An 18,206-nucleotide genomic window follows, 5' to 3' on the forward strand; every position below is an offset into this window, starting at 1 on the left:
AATTTACATAGAGAAAATGAAAACACAAGGTGAGAAAATATTTGTTAAAGCACGATCATGTCTTATCAACACAAGAAAAATTGTCAATGAAAAGTAGGCATTATTTTCATCCAATTGTTTACATTATTTATATGGTCAATCTGAACAAGTTTACGGAGCAGGACTGCCTCGCTGAATTAGGTCGTGTGTGAAACATGAACAACTTATTAAACGAATGTACACATATCACGATCGGTAGAGTTTTAATTCCCTTATCAATACATAATTTTTCCTATTTTGCAAGTAAATCGATATATAATTTTTTTGCTAAAAACAATATTATATCATCAACCCCTCATGAAAAATATTTCACCAACAACGTAAAAATGTCTTCAACATTATTTTGTCTCAGATAATGTCATCTTATAACTTTACCTTCGACAGGACGAACTATTGTTGTACGTCTCCATTGCGTTTGGAAGGTCTGACTAGGTTGACCATCATGCATGGAGACCTTCCTCAACGAACCTAAAAGACGACCATGCCAATATGCTGTATGACTATAAACACGTGGACTAATGCATTATCTACACATGATCTTATACACTCCACACTTGTCTCAACAAGAGCAGTAGGGCCGGACTGTAATGGAGTTTTTGGAAAAATTTCTTTTTTTCCTTTGAAATTTGTTGAAAATTTTAATTTAGCCCCTCAAAATTTTAAAAATTTTAGTTATTTTTTATTTTTATTTTCTAAAAATTTTAATTAAACTCTTCTAATTTTTTTTTCTGAAATTCTCATGAGTCTCACAAAAATTTAAAATTTATAATTAAACCCTCTAATTATTTTTGAAAAAAATCTCATTAAATTTTAAAATTTTTGAAAATTCTATTTAAGCTATCTCAATATTTAGTCCTAAGATCCGTCATTGAAGAGTAATGAAAATATGTTACCCAAAGAAAATTTCATTATTTCCTTTTGGAATTTGTTATGATTGATTGGTTTTGAATAAAAAAAAAGGGTGAAAATAGACATGAATCTAAACTTATAGCACAAGTTTATTAATTAATAGGTAGCATAATTTGACTTCAATCAATTTCATGGAAATTAGAATGTTTAGAAAGCTAGTAGTAGATTGAAAAATCTAAAGAGTTTTCCTCTTTGAATAAAATAAAAGTGTAGGTAGCATGTGGGGTTACTTTTGATAATGATTGAAACCAAATTTAATGAAATTAATTGAGCAATAATCAATGGTCTTTGCCTTATATGACCAAATGCACACCACTTTGCATGAAATTGATAGTCAAATGATTATACTACTTATAATGATCTTCATATTTGATTTTTGGTAAATTAAAGTACTAAAATTATATATATGTTTTTGGAAATTTTGCATTACAATTTTATCGCTTTCTCTTTCGTATTGGAGCCAGAGATGGGTCAGGCGGTAATTATTTAGAGAAGAAAAAACAAGTTATAGATGAAGGGGTAATTTTTGTACGTGTTGAGATTCAAACCCTAAATTTATTAGATGTTATCTTATAAGTCAGATTAATTTCAAGTTTAGACAATTACCATGTTATTTATATATAATTGTATATTCAAATGATTGTTCGGTTTTCACATGAGTAGATTATGAAATTAACTATTGGACCCTATATATCAACGATTGTAAGATGCAATAATATGGTAGATTGTACTCTTAATGAGAGAACTCAAGTTCGAACTTTGGAGATAACATTATTAAAAAAAGCAGTCACGAATTTTGAAAGAATTAGTCTTCATGGACAATATATATTGCTTTTAAGCCTTTGGTTGGTGGTTTGACTCTCTCACATGCATTTTTCATAATGATGCATAATATTAAGACTTCTCCCATAAGCTTCTAGTAGGTCGTATCTCCACCAACTGAGGTATCTTCCCTCTATAAACAGTACATAGCTCTTTGCGGAAGCTGGGGACAATACCTTTGATTGTTGGAGATAGTGTTGGCTATCTGATGGATAACATTTCGTAAATTTCTCTCGAATGAGTCCATTCCCACCATAACAAAGTATAAAAAGTATAAATTGTTTGATATAATACATATAGAATCTAGCTTAAGTGGATTAGAGAAAGGATGATTGTTTTCTTCAACAAATCCCTTAAGTTCAGATATATAGGCAGGCATTAGCCCTCGGTAGCTATTAGATAATAAAATAATATACGAGGTTATCATCTATATATTGAACTATAAGCTAGCAAATTAAACTGCTTCAATTACCCATAAACTTTCAACAAGAGCTTTAAATCAATTAATATACATGTAATACTATATATGACACAAATAGGTATTAAAAAACACACAAAAAACAAAAAATGAGCACTAAAAAACACAGTGAAGAAAAAGAATTCACCAAGATTCAAATATAACACCAAGCACATATGAACAATACACAGCAACCATATAATGAGCTAAAACTAGATTATAATTATCATTTAAATTTAGGGTTTTCTCTCTAAGATTATAATTCAACACCTCCCTTTCAATTTACTGCAAGCTGATACGATCATTGAACGCATAGTGTTGAAACATTCCAAGGCAAACCAGAGAGCTTGTATCATTGATAATGTCTTCCCCATATAACAATCCCATTCCATTTAATGAAGAAGAACTGGTTTGCCCTTGAAGCATGTGCTGCTCCATATTTGCTCCATCTACAACACTGCACTGAGAGTTCGTAAACTGGATACTTTGTTCTTGGCTCGAGTACGGTACCGGCACCACCGGGAAAGGCGGCTCAGGCCGGGGGTATCTGCCAAGAAGCTTCTTCTTAAGTCTTGTGTTCCAATAATTCTTTATATCATTATCAGTCCTCCCAGGTAACTGTGCAGCAATAATAGACCACCTAACAAAAAAAATCATGCAAGTAATTATAGCGATATATATACTAGTTTAAATGAATATGAATCATTATATTATATATATATACGTACCTACTCCCAATACTGACATAGAGACTACAAATAATTTCATCTTCTTCTTCCGAGAAACCTCCATGTTTGATATTTGGGCGAAGATAGTTCAACCATCTTAAACGGCAGCTCTTCCCACATCTCTTGAGACCTATGTTATCATAAAAAATCCTCTCAAAACCACATCATACACCATACATAAACACATCCATATACATATATTATTAGTTTATTACCAATTTTCTGAGGCAAAGAGATCCAGTTTCCACCAGTACCATAGTTCTCAATATATGCCTTGAGCTTGGCATCTTCTTCAGGTGACCATGGACCTTTTTTCACGTTAGCTTTGTCACAGCAAGGAGCTCTACCCATGCTTGTTTTTTTTTCTCTATCTTTTCATTGAAACAAAGAATTATACAAGAGAAGAGAGAGGAAAAGGGGTCTAATTAATAATAAAATACATCCATATGATATGTATGTGTATATATTATATACATGTGGTTTTTCAAAAAGGGTGTGTGGCATAAAAGAAAGACTTGGAGTGGTAATAATATAGAAAATGGACATGCCATACCATTAATCAATATTTTAGTTTTTCTTAAAAGGGGCTGCTGTTTTTCTTGGAACCATAAGTCCAATTCGAATTAAATCATAGTGTAGGCCTAGCTATGTAGTGGAACATTACGTACGTTTGAATGTGGACATATGGAAATGGAATTAATATGTATATATCTTTGAGGCTAGAATTAATCTATCTATATACTTTATTGATGAATAAAATTATTCCATATTATTTAGTGCTATGTAATAAATTGTTGCAGAAGCTTAGGGTTCTATAATAATTCTTATTGCATAACTTTTGCTATTGTCAAAGATTACGATTTCTTTTGCTATCAAGTCAATTTATAAATTTGGGTTTGGTTATTGGGTACCAATAAAGAGCTGCTCTCTTATTGATTAAATTTTTGTTCGACTAGTATTATTGTGAGTTTGAACACATATAACCGTGTATTACTCTTCGATTTAAGAGTTGAGAGGTTTATAGATAGTCTAAGAATTATATAAAATATATAATATCATAAACAACGCTCATTGGGTTGAGTGATAAGGAGTTAGATGCCTCTTAAGTAAAGCCTCAAATTCAAGTCTTACGAATGAAGAAAAACAACATTATAAGAGCTTTGCTCCTGTTTAAGAGTTAAACCTGACTCAACTCTTAATTTAATCGAAATTCAATGTGACTATAGAATATTTAAAGATCTCATGATAATATAATAATTATTATATATATTTATCATAAAAGTTGTGGTAATAGGTAGAAAATTATTCAACTTTTCCTATATATTAATTTTTTTTTGCATTAACAGACCTAATAATGGTTCAAGAGTTCTTTTTCCCCCTCCAATAGATAAAGAGAAATATGTTGACATATTGCAGAGTTGAAAAGAAGCTAATGATAACTAAAATCTGATCAATATATACACTTTTATCTATAATCATATTAATCCATTATGGACTAAAATAAAATATTACTATATTAGGTAGGTTAACATTTTTAAATGGGATCCAGAACTTGGATGCTTATATATAAAATTCAATTCGTGTATATATGTTTCTTTTTTTACATAATTAAAATTATTTATAGTTTTCCACCAATCCATAAATAAGATAACAACGCGTTTCAGTGCATTCGAACTCACGTACTCTTATATTAACAATAATGTTTATATCAATTGAAGTAAAATTCAATCAACCAATCCATTTCGAGTTTTGACGAAGCAAATAAGTAATTGAGAGGTAATGAAGTGTTGAAATTGATGAAAGTTTTACTAGCCTCGTTAGTACGTCTTCTTTTGTTCTTTATTTAGTTAGCTATTACTATAAGATATTAAACCTATTTAAAATATGAGCAGGTTCAAACTCAAATATTCATGCTCGACTCGTTTTCTATGTTTATAATATAATATATTATATTATTTTTATATTTATATAATTTATAGCATATAAAAACCAAATCTATAATAACATATAATACTATAAGATAAATATTAAAAATTGTTAAAATATCTATATATGAAATTTTAATAAATGAAAAATAATATAAAAATATTAAATATTAAATTAAAATAATATAAATATTTTTTAAAAATTATAAAAAATATGAACAAACCTAAAATGAGTTTAGATTAACCATTTACAAATATGGACGGACTAAGACAAAATTTTAGACTCATATTTCAAGCTAGGACAAACAAAATATCATGCTTAAATTCGGCTTGAACCCAACTTGATAAGGCGTATGAACACCTCTAATCATCCAAATGAAGCGGCAAAATTCTAGAAAATCATCATTTTACTCTTCAAAAACGAAAGTCTTCATTTTTCTTCTTTTATTAAACTTGTTTGATATAAAAAATTAAAATAGATAACATTGTTAATTGATTTTTTTTTTAAAAATTGAATAATACTTATTATGGATTTGAATTTTAAACCAAACATTTGATTATTAAAAAGTCAAATATTTAATTAGAAATTTAATTTTTAAATTAAACAAGTAGAAAATTAAATTCCTTAAATAAAACAAAAAAAAAACTAAATTTCAAAAATCTTAAAGAGTGCAAGAGATAGGAGTAAAATCAAACTAGTTATAGACAATCATCTTTGAAAGTAGCACCTGTGATCAAAGTAAATTGTTGTTAACTTACACACCACAAATAAAGCTATTCTTGTGATTTGAACTCACGACGTAAAAACTTTTAGACAAACACCTGGTACTATTAAATTGAAATCCTGTGATAACCTTTTCCGGTATTTATAAATAAAACCTTGTGTCGATAAAAACTTTTAAGGTGTATACTTCAACAATCCCACATATTAATAACATAAAATTTAAAAAAAGAATCATTATTTAATTGTTTATACTCTTCACTACCTTCCATTTTCTTTTCCATTACAAATGGATAAGCTTTATGTAGAGACCCCAATCTCCTAAAAGCATGAAATAATACTTAATAATAAAGAGAAACATGATCACTAGTGCTTAATGCTTGTACATGCATGCTCCTTTGAGTGAGCAAAAGTCTAATGAAAATATACTTTAATTGAGTAAAAAGAATCATTTTTTTATCTTATAATTGAGTGAAATAATGGGATTAGATTATATGTTGAATTATTAAGGAAAAGACAAGAAATGCATAAATATATTGATTGCCCTCCAAAGAAAATCATATGTTAGAAAGTAGCAACACAAACAAAGAGTTTCCTCCAGCCCTCCCCCCAAAAAGTGGAAGAAAAATTACCAAGCAATTGCTGAGCAAGTAAATAACAACATTGGTTTTTTATTTGACCAGTTTAAATTTAATTAATTAAATTGTTAATAAATTTGTAAAAAAAATCGATTCAACCGATTTTTAATCCAGTTCTGAGTGATTTGCTAAACCTCGATTTAAAATCAATTTGAAGAAACAAATAAAAAAGTACCAAGTAAGCAAAGTTGTTTAGACCAGACTAGATCAACCAATCGGATTGGGGTACCAATTCAAAAAAGAGCATTGAATTGATTAACTTGAAAACTAATACAAATTAATGGAACCAACCAAAAAACCAGTTAAACCGAACAACTGGACTGAATGTTAATATTTTTTTATTATTTATAAATTTTTAATCGAACTGGACGAACTGATTGGACCAACGAACACGTGGTCAGCCGATTCTGCCACCGATTCACAAAACCTTGCAAGTAAGTGAAGAATAAGGCTTTTAAAATTGGACCTATGGTTGAATTAATTAGATCACTGGTTCTCAATTCGACTAATTCAATTGATCAATTAAACCTTAGTTAAATTAAATTGTTAAAAATTCATTCAACTAGTTTTAAACTCGATTTAACCAGTTCAAAATAATCCATTAAAAATTCGATTCAGAATTAGTTCGCCCCTTTATTCAGACCAATATACTAACAAATTTTCAGTTCAACTAGTCTGATAGGTTGGTTTGGTTCCAACTTCTATTGTGGCAAGAAAAAATAGATTTAAAATTCCTAAATGTGTAGATGAACAAAGATGAAATTATTAGGTCTGGATTTAACCATCTCTTTAATGTCTCACAACCTTTCCAACCTTTGAATGGGTACCCTACTGCACCTTGGTAATTCAACGATGTTAAATATTCTAGAAAATAAGTAAATACCTTTGTTTGTTTAACTAGTTTAACAATGTAGTCCAACCCATTTTATCTTCTATAAGACCCATCTGTATATTTGCAAGTGCTGAGTGGAGCTGTTGAGATACCACAAATCCACTCTCGCCATAATCCACCCTGCAATAATCCCAATCAAGCAAGCAACAAATGATGCAAAAATACGACTCTGTCATCAACAATGTTTAATTAAGCCCTTTCAACTTTGAACTTTTCTCTAAAAAATTTCAACTTTCAACATGATGTGGAAGTTCAAGGAAGAGCCTTTTCGATGGTGTCGTATGAGAGGCACAGATTTTTCTTCTGTAGTCGTTCTGGTAATTTAGTTGCGCACCATTTAACGTAGATAGTTATGTAGCTGTTTGGATATTTTATTTTTCGTAAAAAAATCTCTCCAATCCCTCTCAATTTTGATATTGAGCAAATTGGTTCATAAAAAAATCAGAACAGTTTAATCTGTGTCAATTTCAAAAATGAGCAACTAAAGACAATTTATCACGGTGCTAATATTTTTCGTCAATTGTACATAATTTTAGTTATTATAAAAATAAATTTATCCCTCAAAGCTTACATATTCTATTAATTTGATCTTAATTGTTAAATTAGCTTGCAACATTATGTAAGTGTATAAAAATTGAGGCTAAATTTATTGATTTTTTTAGAATTAAAGTCAAATTGACAAAAAAATATAAATATTGACGGCTAAATTTGTTATTATACCAATTAAAATTATATATGATTGATGTAAAACAATAGCGCCATGATTAATTGTCCTTAGTTACTCATTTCTAAAATTGACAAAGATTAAATTATTTCAATTTTTTTAGAGGACACCAATATTTAACTAGGTAACTAAGTAATTCAAGGGAATCAAGTAAGAAAAGAAGATGCACCTTTTCCCATTGAGAGTAATGCTGCCAACAGGCAATACGCAGACAGCATTCCCGCAACAAAAGACTTCGTCGGCATCAAACAATTCCTCAACCGGCACGAGTCGTTCCTCAACCTGTTTTTAAGTGATTATAAATGCAAAGGGCCTAGATCAGATTTATACAACTGATATACCCTGTGCATATAAAGAAGATTTTTCAAGCTATCAATCAATCAATATATATATATATAGAGAGAGAGAGAGAGAGACTGCAGCTTTTAGAATACGAAAGAATGAGCAAATTGTTCTTACCTTGAAACCTTGGCTGTGAGCAATTTCTATAATACTTTTTCTTGTAATGCCAGGAAGAATTGTTCCTCCTAGAACAGGAGTGGAGATGGTATTATCCTGCAATATATATGTATGTATGTATGTATGTATTACGGGGAATTATTTAATGGCTTGATACTATAGCAGAATTCATAAAACTGCAAAATTCATGGTCTAAATGTATGATATGCCTATGAAATCAATCATCAAGCATCCGTTAAGTCAAAACTTTGTCATACCTTTACGAAAAAAACATTAGCGGTAGAGACCTCTTCGAGATATCGATTATGAATGGAGTCGAGATACAGACCATCAGAGAAACCATTTGCTTTAGCTTTAGCCTGTGCCTTCATAATCTATGAAAAAGAAAAAAGATAATAGCCTCAATATACTAAAAGACATGAAGTCGGGTTATGCAAATAAAGTCAGATTACCCCGGCGTAATTCCCTATAGCTTTTATGTTTCCAACTCCTCCAAGGGTTGCACGATGTATATCGTTTTCGACCACCACATTAATCGGCTTCAAACCACCCTGTCATCACGATAATCGTATAAGGTCAATGATAAAGAACTGGGGTACTTGCTATTTGAAATCGATTTGATTCATGCACGAATACCTCAAAATAGTTCCTAACTGGTGTAACATAGATCAAAAAGATGAATTCGGGTGCCGGTGTAAGACTAAGAACAGGTCCATTCCCCATAAGTAGCGGTCGAACGTGTAAAAAGCCTTTATTGGAAGGAGGAATCTGCAACATCAACATAGCATATAACATAAGGTTGAAGTGCTAAAATGCAAACAACAAGCATTTGGTGTCCAATTACCCATCGTTCATTCGCCGATACGGTACTCGTTACAGCTTCCACAAACTGTTCGATAGTCGGTGCAGGCATACACATTCGATCTGCACCAACCCTCATTCGCAATCCATTTTCCTCAACACGAAAAAGTATAATCGAACCATTTTTGTTCTTGTATGCTTTCAAATTCTCAATAATCCCCTACATGAAAAACAAAAAGACCATCAAGAACAATAAGGGTAAAAAGACCTCTCCAATCACCCTCAATTTCAAAATTAAGTGAATTGATCCCTCTCAAAAAAATTAGAACAATTTAATCTCTGTCAATATTGCAAGTGAGCAACTAAAGACAATTAATCACGATATTAATATCTTTTGTCAGTTGTACATAATTTTGATTGGTATAGTAACAAATTTAACCTTCAATGTTTACATATTTTATCATTTTGGCCTTAATTCTAAAAATTTAACAAATTCAATTTCAACATTTACACAAATGTTGTGGGATAAATTTGTTAAATTAAGACCAAATTGACAAAATGTATAAACTTTAAGAGCTAAGTTTATTATTATACCAATCAATGGAAAGATTAATTGTAGACATTAAATTGCTACAACTTCATTGCCTTAAACAATTAGAGTTCCAAGCAAATAACCTAACCTGTCCATAATTCAAGACAGCAGCTGATGGACTAATCTCAATGTTCCCATAATGTCTTAAACCACCATTTGAAAAGCTTCCATCTTTACAACTTTTCATTACATAAATATAGTCTGTTTTCACAGGATTGAATGCAAGGCTATCCCATCTTTTATCCACTGATGTTTCACTATTTCAAAAGAAAACTCTTATAAAAAACCCCCATTTCAGAAATGAATTACATCGTACTAAAACACATCAAGACGTGCAAGGAAAAAGACACTTTTTTTTTTACCTATGACCATCTGATGGAGTGGCTCGAAGCCAACCATGTGAAGATGCAGCAGCCAATTGAAGATGATGTTGAACCTGCAAAGAACCAAATTGTTTCATAATGGGGGTGTAAAATTGTAAATTGCTGTTATTATCTGTACTAAAAAGGAAAAATACAGAAAAGGGGTTACCATGAAAGAAGAAGAGAATTGGAAAATTGTAGCGTTTGTAAAGCTCAATTGAACATTAAACATCTCTGTTTCTCGGTGTCTTTTTTTTTCTTTTGAGTTTTTTTTTGTTTGATATGAACAAAAATTATGTTTTTCACTACAATAATTGTTCTTCTTCCACTTGGGACATTTTAGACTCTGACACGATCTGTAAAGGTTTTTTTACGGTTTAATACGTGTAAAGTTGTTTTCTTTGTCTGTTATGGTTTTATATGGTGAAGAACAAGCAAAAAATCAGAGCTTTTGTTGTATAAAAAAAAAAAAGCTTGAATCTTTCTAGTTTTCCCAATGTAGAACTTTCCTGGAAAAAGTTAGAAAAATCGAAACTTTCCTCCATGATTCTTGCGTCAAAAACTAAATTTACTCAAGTGGATAAAATATTGAACCTTGGTAACAACGGTTTTTAAGCAATCACCGTAGAATAAACAAATAAAAAAAAGGAGCAATTTTCAGATTTCAATGTTAAGCCTAGCCCACCAATCGATGGATCCATGTCAACCTAGCAATCATCCAATAAAAAATTAATAAATTAATTCATATGGAGTAAAGTAATTCTTTTTTTAAAAAATTTATTTATTTTTATTGTTAAAAATTTATCTTTACAGGTCAACATAAGATACACATGTTGGATCAAGTATAATTGCCTGATTATTTTATTAGCCATATCAGTTTTTAACAAATAGAAATGATAAAAATTTTAACATAAAAAATTAGATTGTTATATAATCTTACGTATAAAGACTATTTTTTTTGAATAAAAAAGATAAAATATAATCTAACTTTTAGTACAAATATTGTCATAACACTTTTTCCGATTTTAGATGTTAAAAAATTAAATTTTATGTAAATTATTCAACCTTAAACAGGTCGAAGAATAATTTTAAATTTCAAAGCCCTTAATTTTAACTCAATCTCCATGATAGGTTTCATTTTCTACGAGTGCATTTGGAGAAGGCCTGCTCACATGAGCATCGTCACAAGAAGGCTCAACGTCTCCACTAACCCCAAACTCAAATCATTAGACTTTCCTAGGCTCGAATTTGCAAGTTGAATTCCCACCTCAACGAACTTCTTCTTGGCATATAATGTAGAAGTTTGAGCTCCCTCCTGATTACAATTCATAATCTCAATGCCATTATTACCTACAACCTATCCCACGTCTTCCAATACAGACAAATGTTAATCATGGTTCAGGCAATGATCATGAAATGCCTCCCCATTAGCTTTTTTTCTACCATTTCACCAATAGCAGTAACCCTCTCATCCAAGTCATTTAATCTTTAATTGTATACCCTCATTGTCACGTGTAATTCATCGTCAACCTCTCCCCCGATTGACAGAGTCCACTTCTTTTGCATCATGTTTCTACCGGACAACACCTTTACCATTGATTCGAATTCAGACCTTTCCTTAGATTTTGAACTCATATTCTTTTCATCGTCACTAGAACAACAACATTTTAAGACGAGTTTAATGACAGATCAAATTCAAGAACCATTACCCCAAAACATTTGCCCCCATCTGCAAAGCAATAGTGTCCTTTATCCTTTCTTCATGGTCTGTAATGATTTGGATACTTCAAGCATGATGGGGGATACCATAACAACTAATCCAAGTTCTTCGATTAATAGAAACAACACTCTCACTCCATGACTCAATTTAAGAAACCATTTCATTAACACATCCCAGTTAGAGACTTTTAAGGGATTGAAACATTTTAACATCATTAAAGGGCAATCATTGTCGTTCCTGATAGTTTGAATGTATCTACGCCAGAGATACCATCTAAAAGAAGCTTTTCGTAAAGAGACTCAAGAACTGAGAAGTCTTCTATCCAACCGATAGCATAGTGGCTAAGCCAATCCAATTTTTCCGGATTAATGACCCCTTGAATCGTCACCTACTTACGATCAGACTTCTTATTAAGCTCCATAGAAGCTTTTCCCTTTACCCCTCTGTCTGGAAGACTGCCTTTCACATTAGTCCCCTGACGATTCATATTCTTGGCTTCCCCTTTTGTGGATTGAGAATGATGTTGACCTTTACGTACTCTCTTTCAAAAGGTAGCTTTCTCCCCAGGCCAAATTGACACCAATGCGAAACCCAAATGATCTGAAACCATTCAAACGTTCAATTTTCCTTTTAGCATCCGCCATGCTTTCAAATCTAATGAAACCAAATCTACCCTCCCAATGGAAACGAGGTGGAAGGTTATTCACATATACAGTATTGCATCTCCCATGCACGATTCATCATCTCCTATAACGAGGCCTTATTAGGAAACATACATACATACATACATACATACATATACACTTGAAGTCACTGGCAATTATAACCATCCATCAAGACAGAAGTTCTAAGTTATTCAAGACAGATTAAGATCCCCAAGTATTACAACATCATTAACTGTTTAGCACTATATACACTTAAAACAGGTAGTACTTAAACATACAGACATGAAATTTCAATTACACAATTACCATCTCTCTTACAGGATTAAAGCTCCTTACATGCCCTTCTACTTGCAGACAAAGCACGACAGCATACCATCGAACATGAGCAGCAAAAAAAAGCAAACATCCCAAATCTTGTGTAACTGGTAAAATGACGACGAATGCACAAAATTATAAAAAGGATGTTTGTAATATCGAAAGAACATACACTGTGACTGCAGTGTAACTAAACAAACAACAAGCACATATATATATAATGGTGTATTGCACATTATCATGGTCCCAAACAGTAAGGACCATCACCCATGTAATGAACATCCATATATAAAGCTGCATTTTGCGGATGCAGACCATCCATCACCATGAATTGCATGTCTTCAGAAGGTTTCCAATGGCGTTTCCTTTGGTTTATGAACCAATTATTAATTTGTTTCTGGTCTAAACCAGTTGATTCAGCCAATGCCACCTTCTCAGTCTCCTGTGAGAATATAGCACTGTGAGACAGTAGAATTTAGCTTAAAAAAGAGGATATAATATAACAGTTCGTACCGACGGGTACGGCCATTTGTAGTGTAACTCCCACCAACTAAGCAATTTTTGTCTAGCTTCTTTGGGTAGTTTCCCTTTCTTCTTTTTCTTGGATAGTTCTTGCTTGAGACTACTTAAGTAACCACTATATTTCCTCAATAAATGGTTCTTCAGTTCTCGATCTTCGGCACGTGGGTCGATTTCAGGGAGTTCGGTTTCTCCGCCACTATTGTCTTGATCCTCTTCGGATGAACCAACACCTTCACATTTCTCATCTGTTCAAATTAACCAAATCAAAACATTTTAAGTCCTTGCAATGACAACTATTATGGAACATGTAAATCAATAGTCTACCTCAAAAGGTCAAGAGCCACAAATAAATTAGGCAGATTGTAATGAATGAATTGGCTATTCATTTTGGTGAAAGTTGAACACATTCAAGATTATAACACACTTTTATAGTTACGTGAAAACTATTTCCAAAAGTAGTTAAATAGTGAACTAATAAATGAACCTTATGATGTTGTCAATGACAAAAGATTATGAAGGTAAAAGTACCATGGAGGCCCTTGTAGTAAGATTCAAATTGCATTGTGTCCCCTCTACTAAAAAGATGTATAAATTAGTCACTATACATTAAATTAAAGGCACGCCAATTTTTAGATGAAAATTTTAATAGAAAGAACTAATTTGCTCTTTGATCTAATATACAAGGATTAATTTGCTCATTTTTTGGAGTAAAGGGAATAAAATGCAATCTAACTCCTAATATAGGAGCCTCTTTGGTACTTTTTAACCGGTTTATGAGTGGTGTAAAGCTAAAGAAGTAGACTGTATCAAATGAACCGACTCAGGACTTCCTTCCGAGGCTGCCATGGTACTTTCACCATTCCATGCATTTCATTGTTCCCATTAGTGAAAAACAAATTAAACCCAACAAAGATCACATAAATTTAGCACCTTATAAGCAAATGGCTTGAGCTAGAACTTTGGTCATCCACTTCATGGGACACCAATAATGAAGGAACTACTCAACTATTCCTTCCATCTTATGATTGTGTTCACATGAATCAGTAAAATCTTAAAGACTTGCTCCTCCTATGATTCACTTCATATATAGCTTATACAAATATCATATATAAGCTATAATATACCATCATCATCCAAACTAAAATTCCAACAGTCAAGGATGGTCAAGGGCTCAAATACATATGAATGCATGACAGAAAGACCTTAAAATTGATACTTATTATCCACATACCAGACAGAAAACAAGGCAATCCACATCCAAATTCAGCACAAATACATATGAATCCATACATAAATTTTACCATAAATAGAGACCTTTAGCTCACCAAATCCAATTGCTTTGAAGAATTCAAGTGAAGATGATATAGTAAAATATTTCTTGTATATAGTTTATGAGCATAAAAAACTTAGATAAAGAGAACTCTGACAAAGCACAAAGCAAATTTTATAAAGAAAACAAATATAGGTTACACTATTTTTTTTCACTGCCAAAGCCGTACAGGCTACATGGGTTATTGCACTGATTTGAACAGCATCATGTGTTCTCTCCATTTTTATTTTTTTTTACAAACTACTGTTTTAAAAGACGGCACTAATGAGTAATGATCAAGCCTCCATTAATATCCCTTGAGAAGTATATATGTTTATGTACAAAAACCCACATAAATAGAATCAGATTTACACAGTATCCAGATTTTGGGAAGTGAAAAACAAAACCCTAAAATAAGGAACATGGCCTTTTGTCAGAGATCATCGAAAAGGTAAACCCCATTACACAAAAGAGAAGCCCCCAACGTGTCTTTTTTCTAATATATACATGAGCTCCCTTTGTTAACACATTGTAATCAATTTATATCTAAACAGACTCTTCATTAGCTAGGGTTTTTTTTTTTTTGTAACCATCACTACCATAGCTATTTTTCTTCATTATTGGAAGACGTGATTTGGGTCAAAGTTATCATTCTTTTCCTTCACTAGGAAAGAGAAGCCATGGCAAATGAATGAAAGAGAGAGAGATATACATATATGCATATATATACATGTATAGGCTCAGGTCTACAATTTCCAAAGGAATCCAAGCAAATCATCTTCATTAAGCATGCTGAAAATGGGAAAAAAGAAAGTACCAGAATTAAAGATCCGCACAGGACCATTGCCAAGCATGTTAAGTTGAGCTTCGATCCTCCGCATGAAATCCCAAGCTTCTTGTATTGGTCTCGTTAGTTCCTCCCGATATTTCACCAACATATCATAGTAAGCTTCCTGGGTTTTATGGATCCATAAAAAGAATTTACCAGTAAATACAACAAGCAGTTGCCATTAAATTTATACCCACACAAAAGTGATAACCAAAAAAGAAACAAAATCACCATAAACTGATCAAGTTCTGGGTCTTTTGAGTTATCTCTTGATGTTACTGAAGATCTTTGCCTTGCTTCGAACTCTTGTCGAACAGCTGCTAGTCGTACCACTACTTCAGGTGGAGCTCCTACCTATAGCATAAAAAGAAGCTTTTAAGTGAGAAAAACAAAGGGTAGCTAAATGAATTAATTGGGTAACTCACTTTTTGACAATCCATGTAAGCTTCAAGGAGATTAGAGTACTGAGGATGAGCTATGATCTTGGCTTTAATAGCTTCCACTTCACTAGAGCTTTCATTCCCTTTTTGTTGGTGATGAATTGGTTGGTGCCCTCTCAACAACGGGTTATTGTTGTTGTTGTTGTAATGGAATTTTTGGGCATGTTGTGAGGTACTAGCTTCAGTTTTCACAATTGGGTGTTGATCACTCGGTTGAAGATGAAAAGAGGTTAAAACTGGCGGTATTGACCCACTACTTGTTCTACCATATGGAGAACCATTTGATGCAAGAACTTGAGATGCGTACAAGAAATTTCCCCTACTAGTACTACTATTCTCATTTATCTGATTATATTCCTCCATTATTATAAAACTGAACAAGCAAAATTTAAAAAAAAAAGGAAAAGAAAACCCTAAAGAATGGAAACCCTAAAAGAGTATATAGCTAAGACACCCTACTGATCATTCACTGCCAAAAAAAAAAACACAGCTCACCATTTTTTCATATCAAATCTAACAATAAAACGAATGGAAAACTAATGAAATCCTTTGCAGTTTTATATCAAAGGGTCTTGATTCTTGAAGTGAAAATTGCATAAAAGAATGGTACCCAGAAAAAGGAAAAGAAACCCAGAAATGAGCTGAGAAAGTTGAAGAAGATGAGAGAAAAGGGGTAAATAAAAAAAAAATAAAAGCTTAAACCAGCATGGGCTATGGGTTGGTTGACAAGACGTTCATTGTTGGGAGGAAATTAAATTATTTGAGATTTTAATAAAGGCCAAGAAGGAGCTATGGCCAAGATTTTCCTACTTTTTTTTTTCCACTCTTAATTCTTAAACAATATTTTAATGGTTTTTTTCCCCTTCTTTCACATCTTTTTCTACTTCTCTTTGCCTGGATTTTATAATGAGAGGATTGAAGAGGGGGAAAGGGAAAACTATTCATTCTCTCAATTAAGTATTGTTTAAAATGTTTTTAGTATTAAATTTTTACATAAAAGTTTTTCTTTATTTAGTGTGATCATTGTTGATATTTAATTTTTTTTTGGTGAAAAGGTTGGTCAAATTGAACCTATGTATATAGCCTTTTGCATTTATATAATATATAAAAAAAATTCCAAAAACTCCCTCTAGAGATTTCTAAATTATATTAAATTTTTATATTAAATTACTGAATATTAATTTTTTTGAGATATTACTCTTAATAATATTGTCTAAAAAATTTGAATTTGAATTTGAATTTGAATTGTCTAATTAGGAATACATATAGACCTGAGTTAATATATTAAATATTAAGATTATTATTGAAGGGGAAAAAAAGCTTTCATAAGGTTAAGATGATGATGTATGTTGCCGATTGAGTTTTAATTTGATTAATAACGGTATTGTTATCAGTGCAAGAGGACATAGGTCGAGTATGCTGAAACGTATTATCTTCCTATTTAAATATTGGGGAGGGATATTGTATCAAAAAGAACAAATATGATGAGAATCTATAATTAAATTAATGTTAAAAAACATGATGATGTATGCTTTATTTGTTTTTTTTAGACTTTTAAATATATTTCACGAAATGTGTCGTAACCGTCAGTTTTGATTTGTATATGAAAATTCAATTTAAATCTAAATTTGACCTATTACGATTTGATCATAAAAATTCAACAACCCAAACTCAAAACTAAACTATATGAACTCGAAACAACTTGAATCCAGAGTGATCAAAACTTGTAATGATCTCGTCTTGAAGAACTCAAATAACTTGAACTCAAAATGATTTAAACCCTAAATGACATGAAATTGAAAAACCCCAACCTTGAAATGACTTGAACTTAAAATTAACTTGAATATATTTCGAATTTATATATTAATATAAAACTTTCAATTGACCTAATTTCATGAACTAATCAAACTCTAATTGAAATGAAAAAATATATAAAAATTACTTTTTAACAAATAATTAATATTATAACAAGATTTAAACCTTAAACTTCGAAGAAAAATCAAAATACTTACAAATTTAATTTTAAAAATAAATAAATATATATTTTTTTAAAATTATTTCACCCAAATTATGTCAAATATATTTAATACTATTAGAAATTATTAAAATCCTAAAAAATAAGAGCATTTATATGATGCAATATGAGTGAAGGCTTTGCTTTTATTTTTTAGTGACTTTTCTCTTATAGTGACGTCCAATCCATGGCATTATCTATCCGTCACAATACACCAAATAGAAACTAAATAATTGGCTAAACCTTTTTTTTCTGATTTTAATAAATTATTTTTAAGCAGTTAAAATAAAAAAAATGGAGATATTTTGTTAAACTGATCAATT

General features: G+C 31.3%; 3 protein-coding genes across 4 annotated transcripts; all 3 read right to left on the bottom strand.

Moving 5' to 3' along the window:
- Positions 1–2,509: 2,509 nt before the first annotated feature.
- Positions 2,510–3,306, bottom strand: LOC107938316 (transcription factor RAX3-like). The gene is given in 3 exon segments (NM_001327417.1): positions 2,510–2,867; positions 2,956–3,085; positions 3,171–3,306. Coding segments are annotated over 3 exon segments (624 nt in total).
- A 3,546-nt stretch (positions 3,307–6,852) lies between these two features.
- Positions 6,853–10,851, bottom strand: LOC107938308 (branched-chain amino acid aminotransferase 2, chloroplastic). 2 transcript variants are annotated; one of them, XM_016871406.2, is made up of 10 exons: positions 10,239–10,851; positions 10,070–10,143; positions 9,796–9,964; positions 9,159–9,335; positions 8,951–9,082; positions 8,767–8,865; positions 8,572–8,688; positions 8,315–8,410; positions 8,025–8,137; positions 6,853–7,251 (listed from the first exon to the last, which is right to left on the bottom strand). In XM_016871406.2, the coding sequence occupies exons 1-10, from the start codon at positions 10,299–10,301 to the stop codon at positions 7,137–7,139; spliced, it is 1,155 nt and encodes a 384-aa protein (XP_016726895.1). In that variant the 5' UTR covers positions 10,302–10,851; the 3' UTR covers positions 6,853–7,136. The 2 variants fall into 2 exon arrangements, with proteins under 2 accessions (XP_016726895.1, XP_016726896.1); XM_016871407.2 differs by lacking the exon at positions 6,853–7,251 and having other exon boundaries at positions 8,025–8,197; positions 10,239–10,548.
- Positions 10,852–12,669: 1,818 nt separating this feature from the next.
- Positions 12,670–16,750, bottom strand: LOC107938311 (homeobox protein knotted-1-like 2). Its single transcript, XM_016871409.2, has 5 exons — positions 15,855–16,750; positions 15,661–15,783; positions 15,418–15,553; positions 13,283–13,536; positions 12,670–13,211 (listed from the first exon to the last, which is right to left on the bottom strand). The coding sequence occupies exons 1-5, from the start codon at positions 16,230–16,232 to the stop codon at positions 13,008–13,010; spliced, it is 1,095 nt and encodes a 364-aa protein (XP_016726898.2). The 5' UTR covers positions 16,233–16,750; the 3' UTR covers positions 12,670–13,007.
- Between the last annotated feature and the right edge of the window lie 1,456 nt (positions 16,751–18,206).

The sequence above is a fragment of the Gossypium hirsutum genome, chromosome D06 (genome assembly GCF_007990345.1).
Source record: "Gossypium hirsutum isolate 1008001.06 chromosome D06, Gossypium_hirsutum_v2.1, whole genome shotgun sequence".
Taxonomy (NCBI): domain Eukaryota; kingdom Viridiplantae; phylum Streptophyta; class Magnoliopsida; order Malvales; family Malvaceae; genus Gossypium; species Gossypium hirsutum.

Bases quoted from the DNA above. Each gene is read 5' to 3' on its own strand.
- LOC107938308 (XM_016871406.2), bottom strand. From the start codon at position 10,301: ATGTTTAATGTTCAATTGAGCTTTACAAACGCTACAATTTTCCAATTC. The intron at 10,144-10,238 runs GTAACCCCTTTT...GGTTCTTTGCAG, and splicing joins AATTCTCTTCTTCTTTCATG to GTTCAACATCATCTTCAATT. The intron at 8,411-8,571 runs GTATGACAAAGT...TATATATTGCAG, and splicing joins CTAATGTTTTTTTCGTAAAG to GATAATACCATCTCCACTCC.
- LOC107938311 (XM_016871409.2), bottom strand. From the start codon at position 16,232: ATGGAGGAATATAATCAGATAAATGAGAATAGTAGTACTAGTAGGGGA. The intron at 15,554-15,660 runs GTGATTTTGTTT...CATAAAACCCAG, and splicing joins CAGAACTTGATCAGTTTATG to GAAGCTTACTATGATATGTT. The intron at 13,212-13,282 runs GTACGAACTGTT...ATATTCTCACAG, and splicing joins ACAAATGGCCGTACCCGTCG to GAGACTGAGAAGGTGGCATT.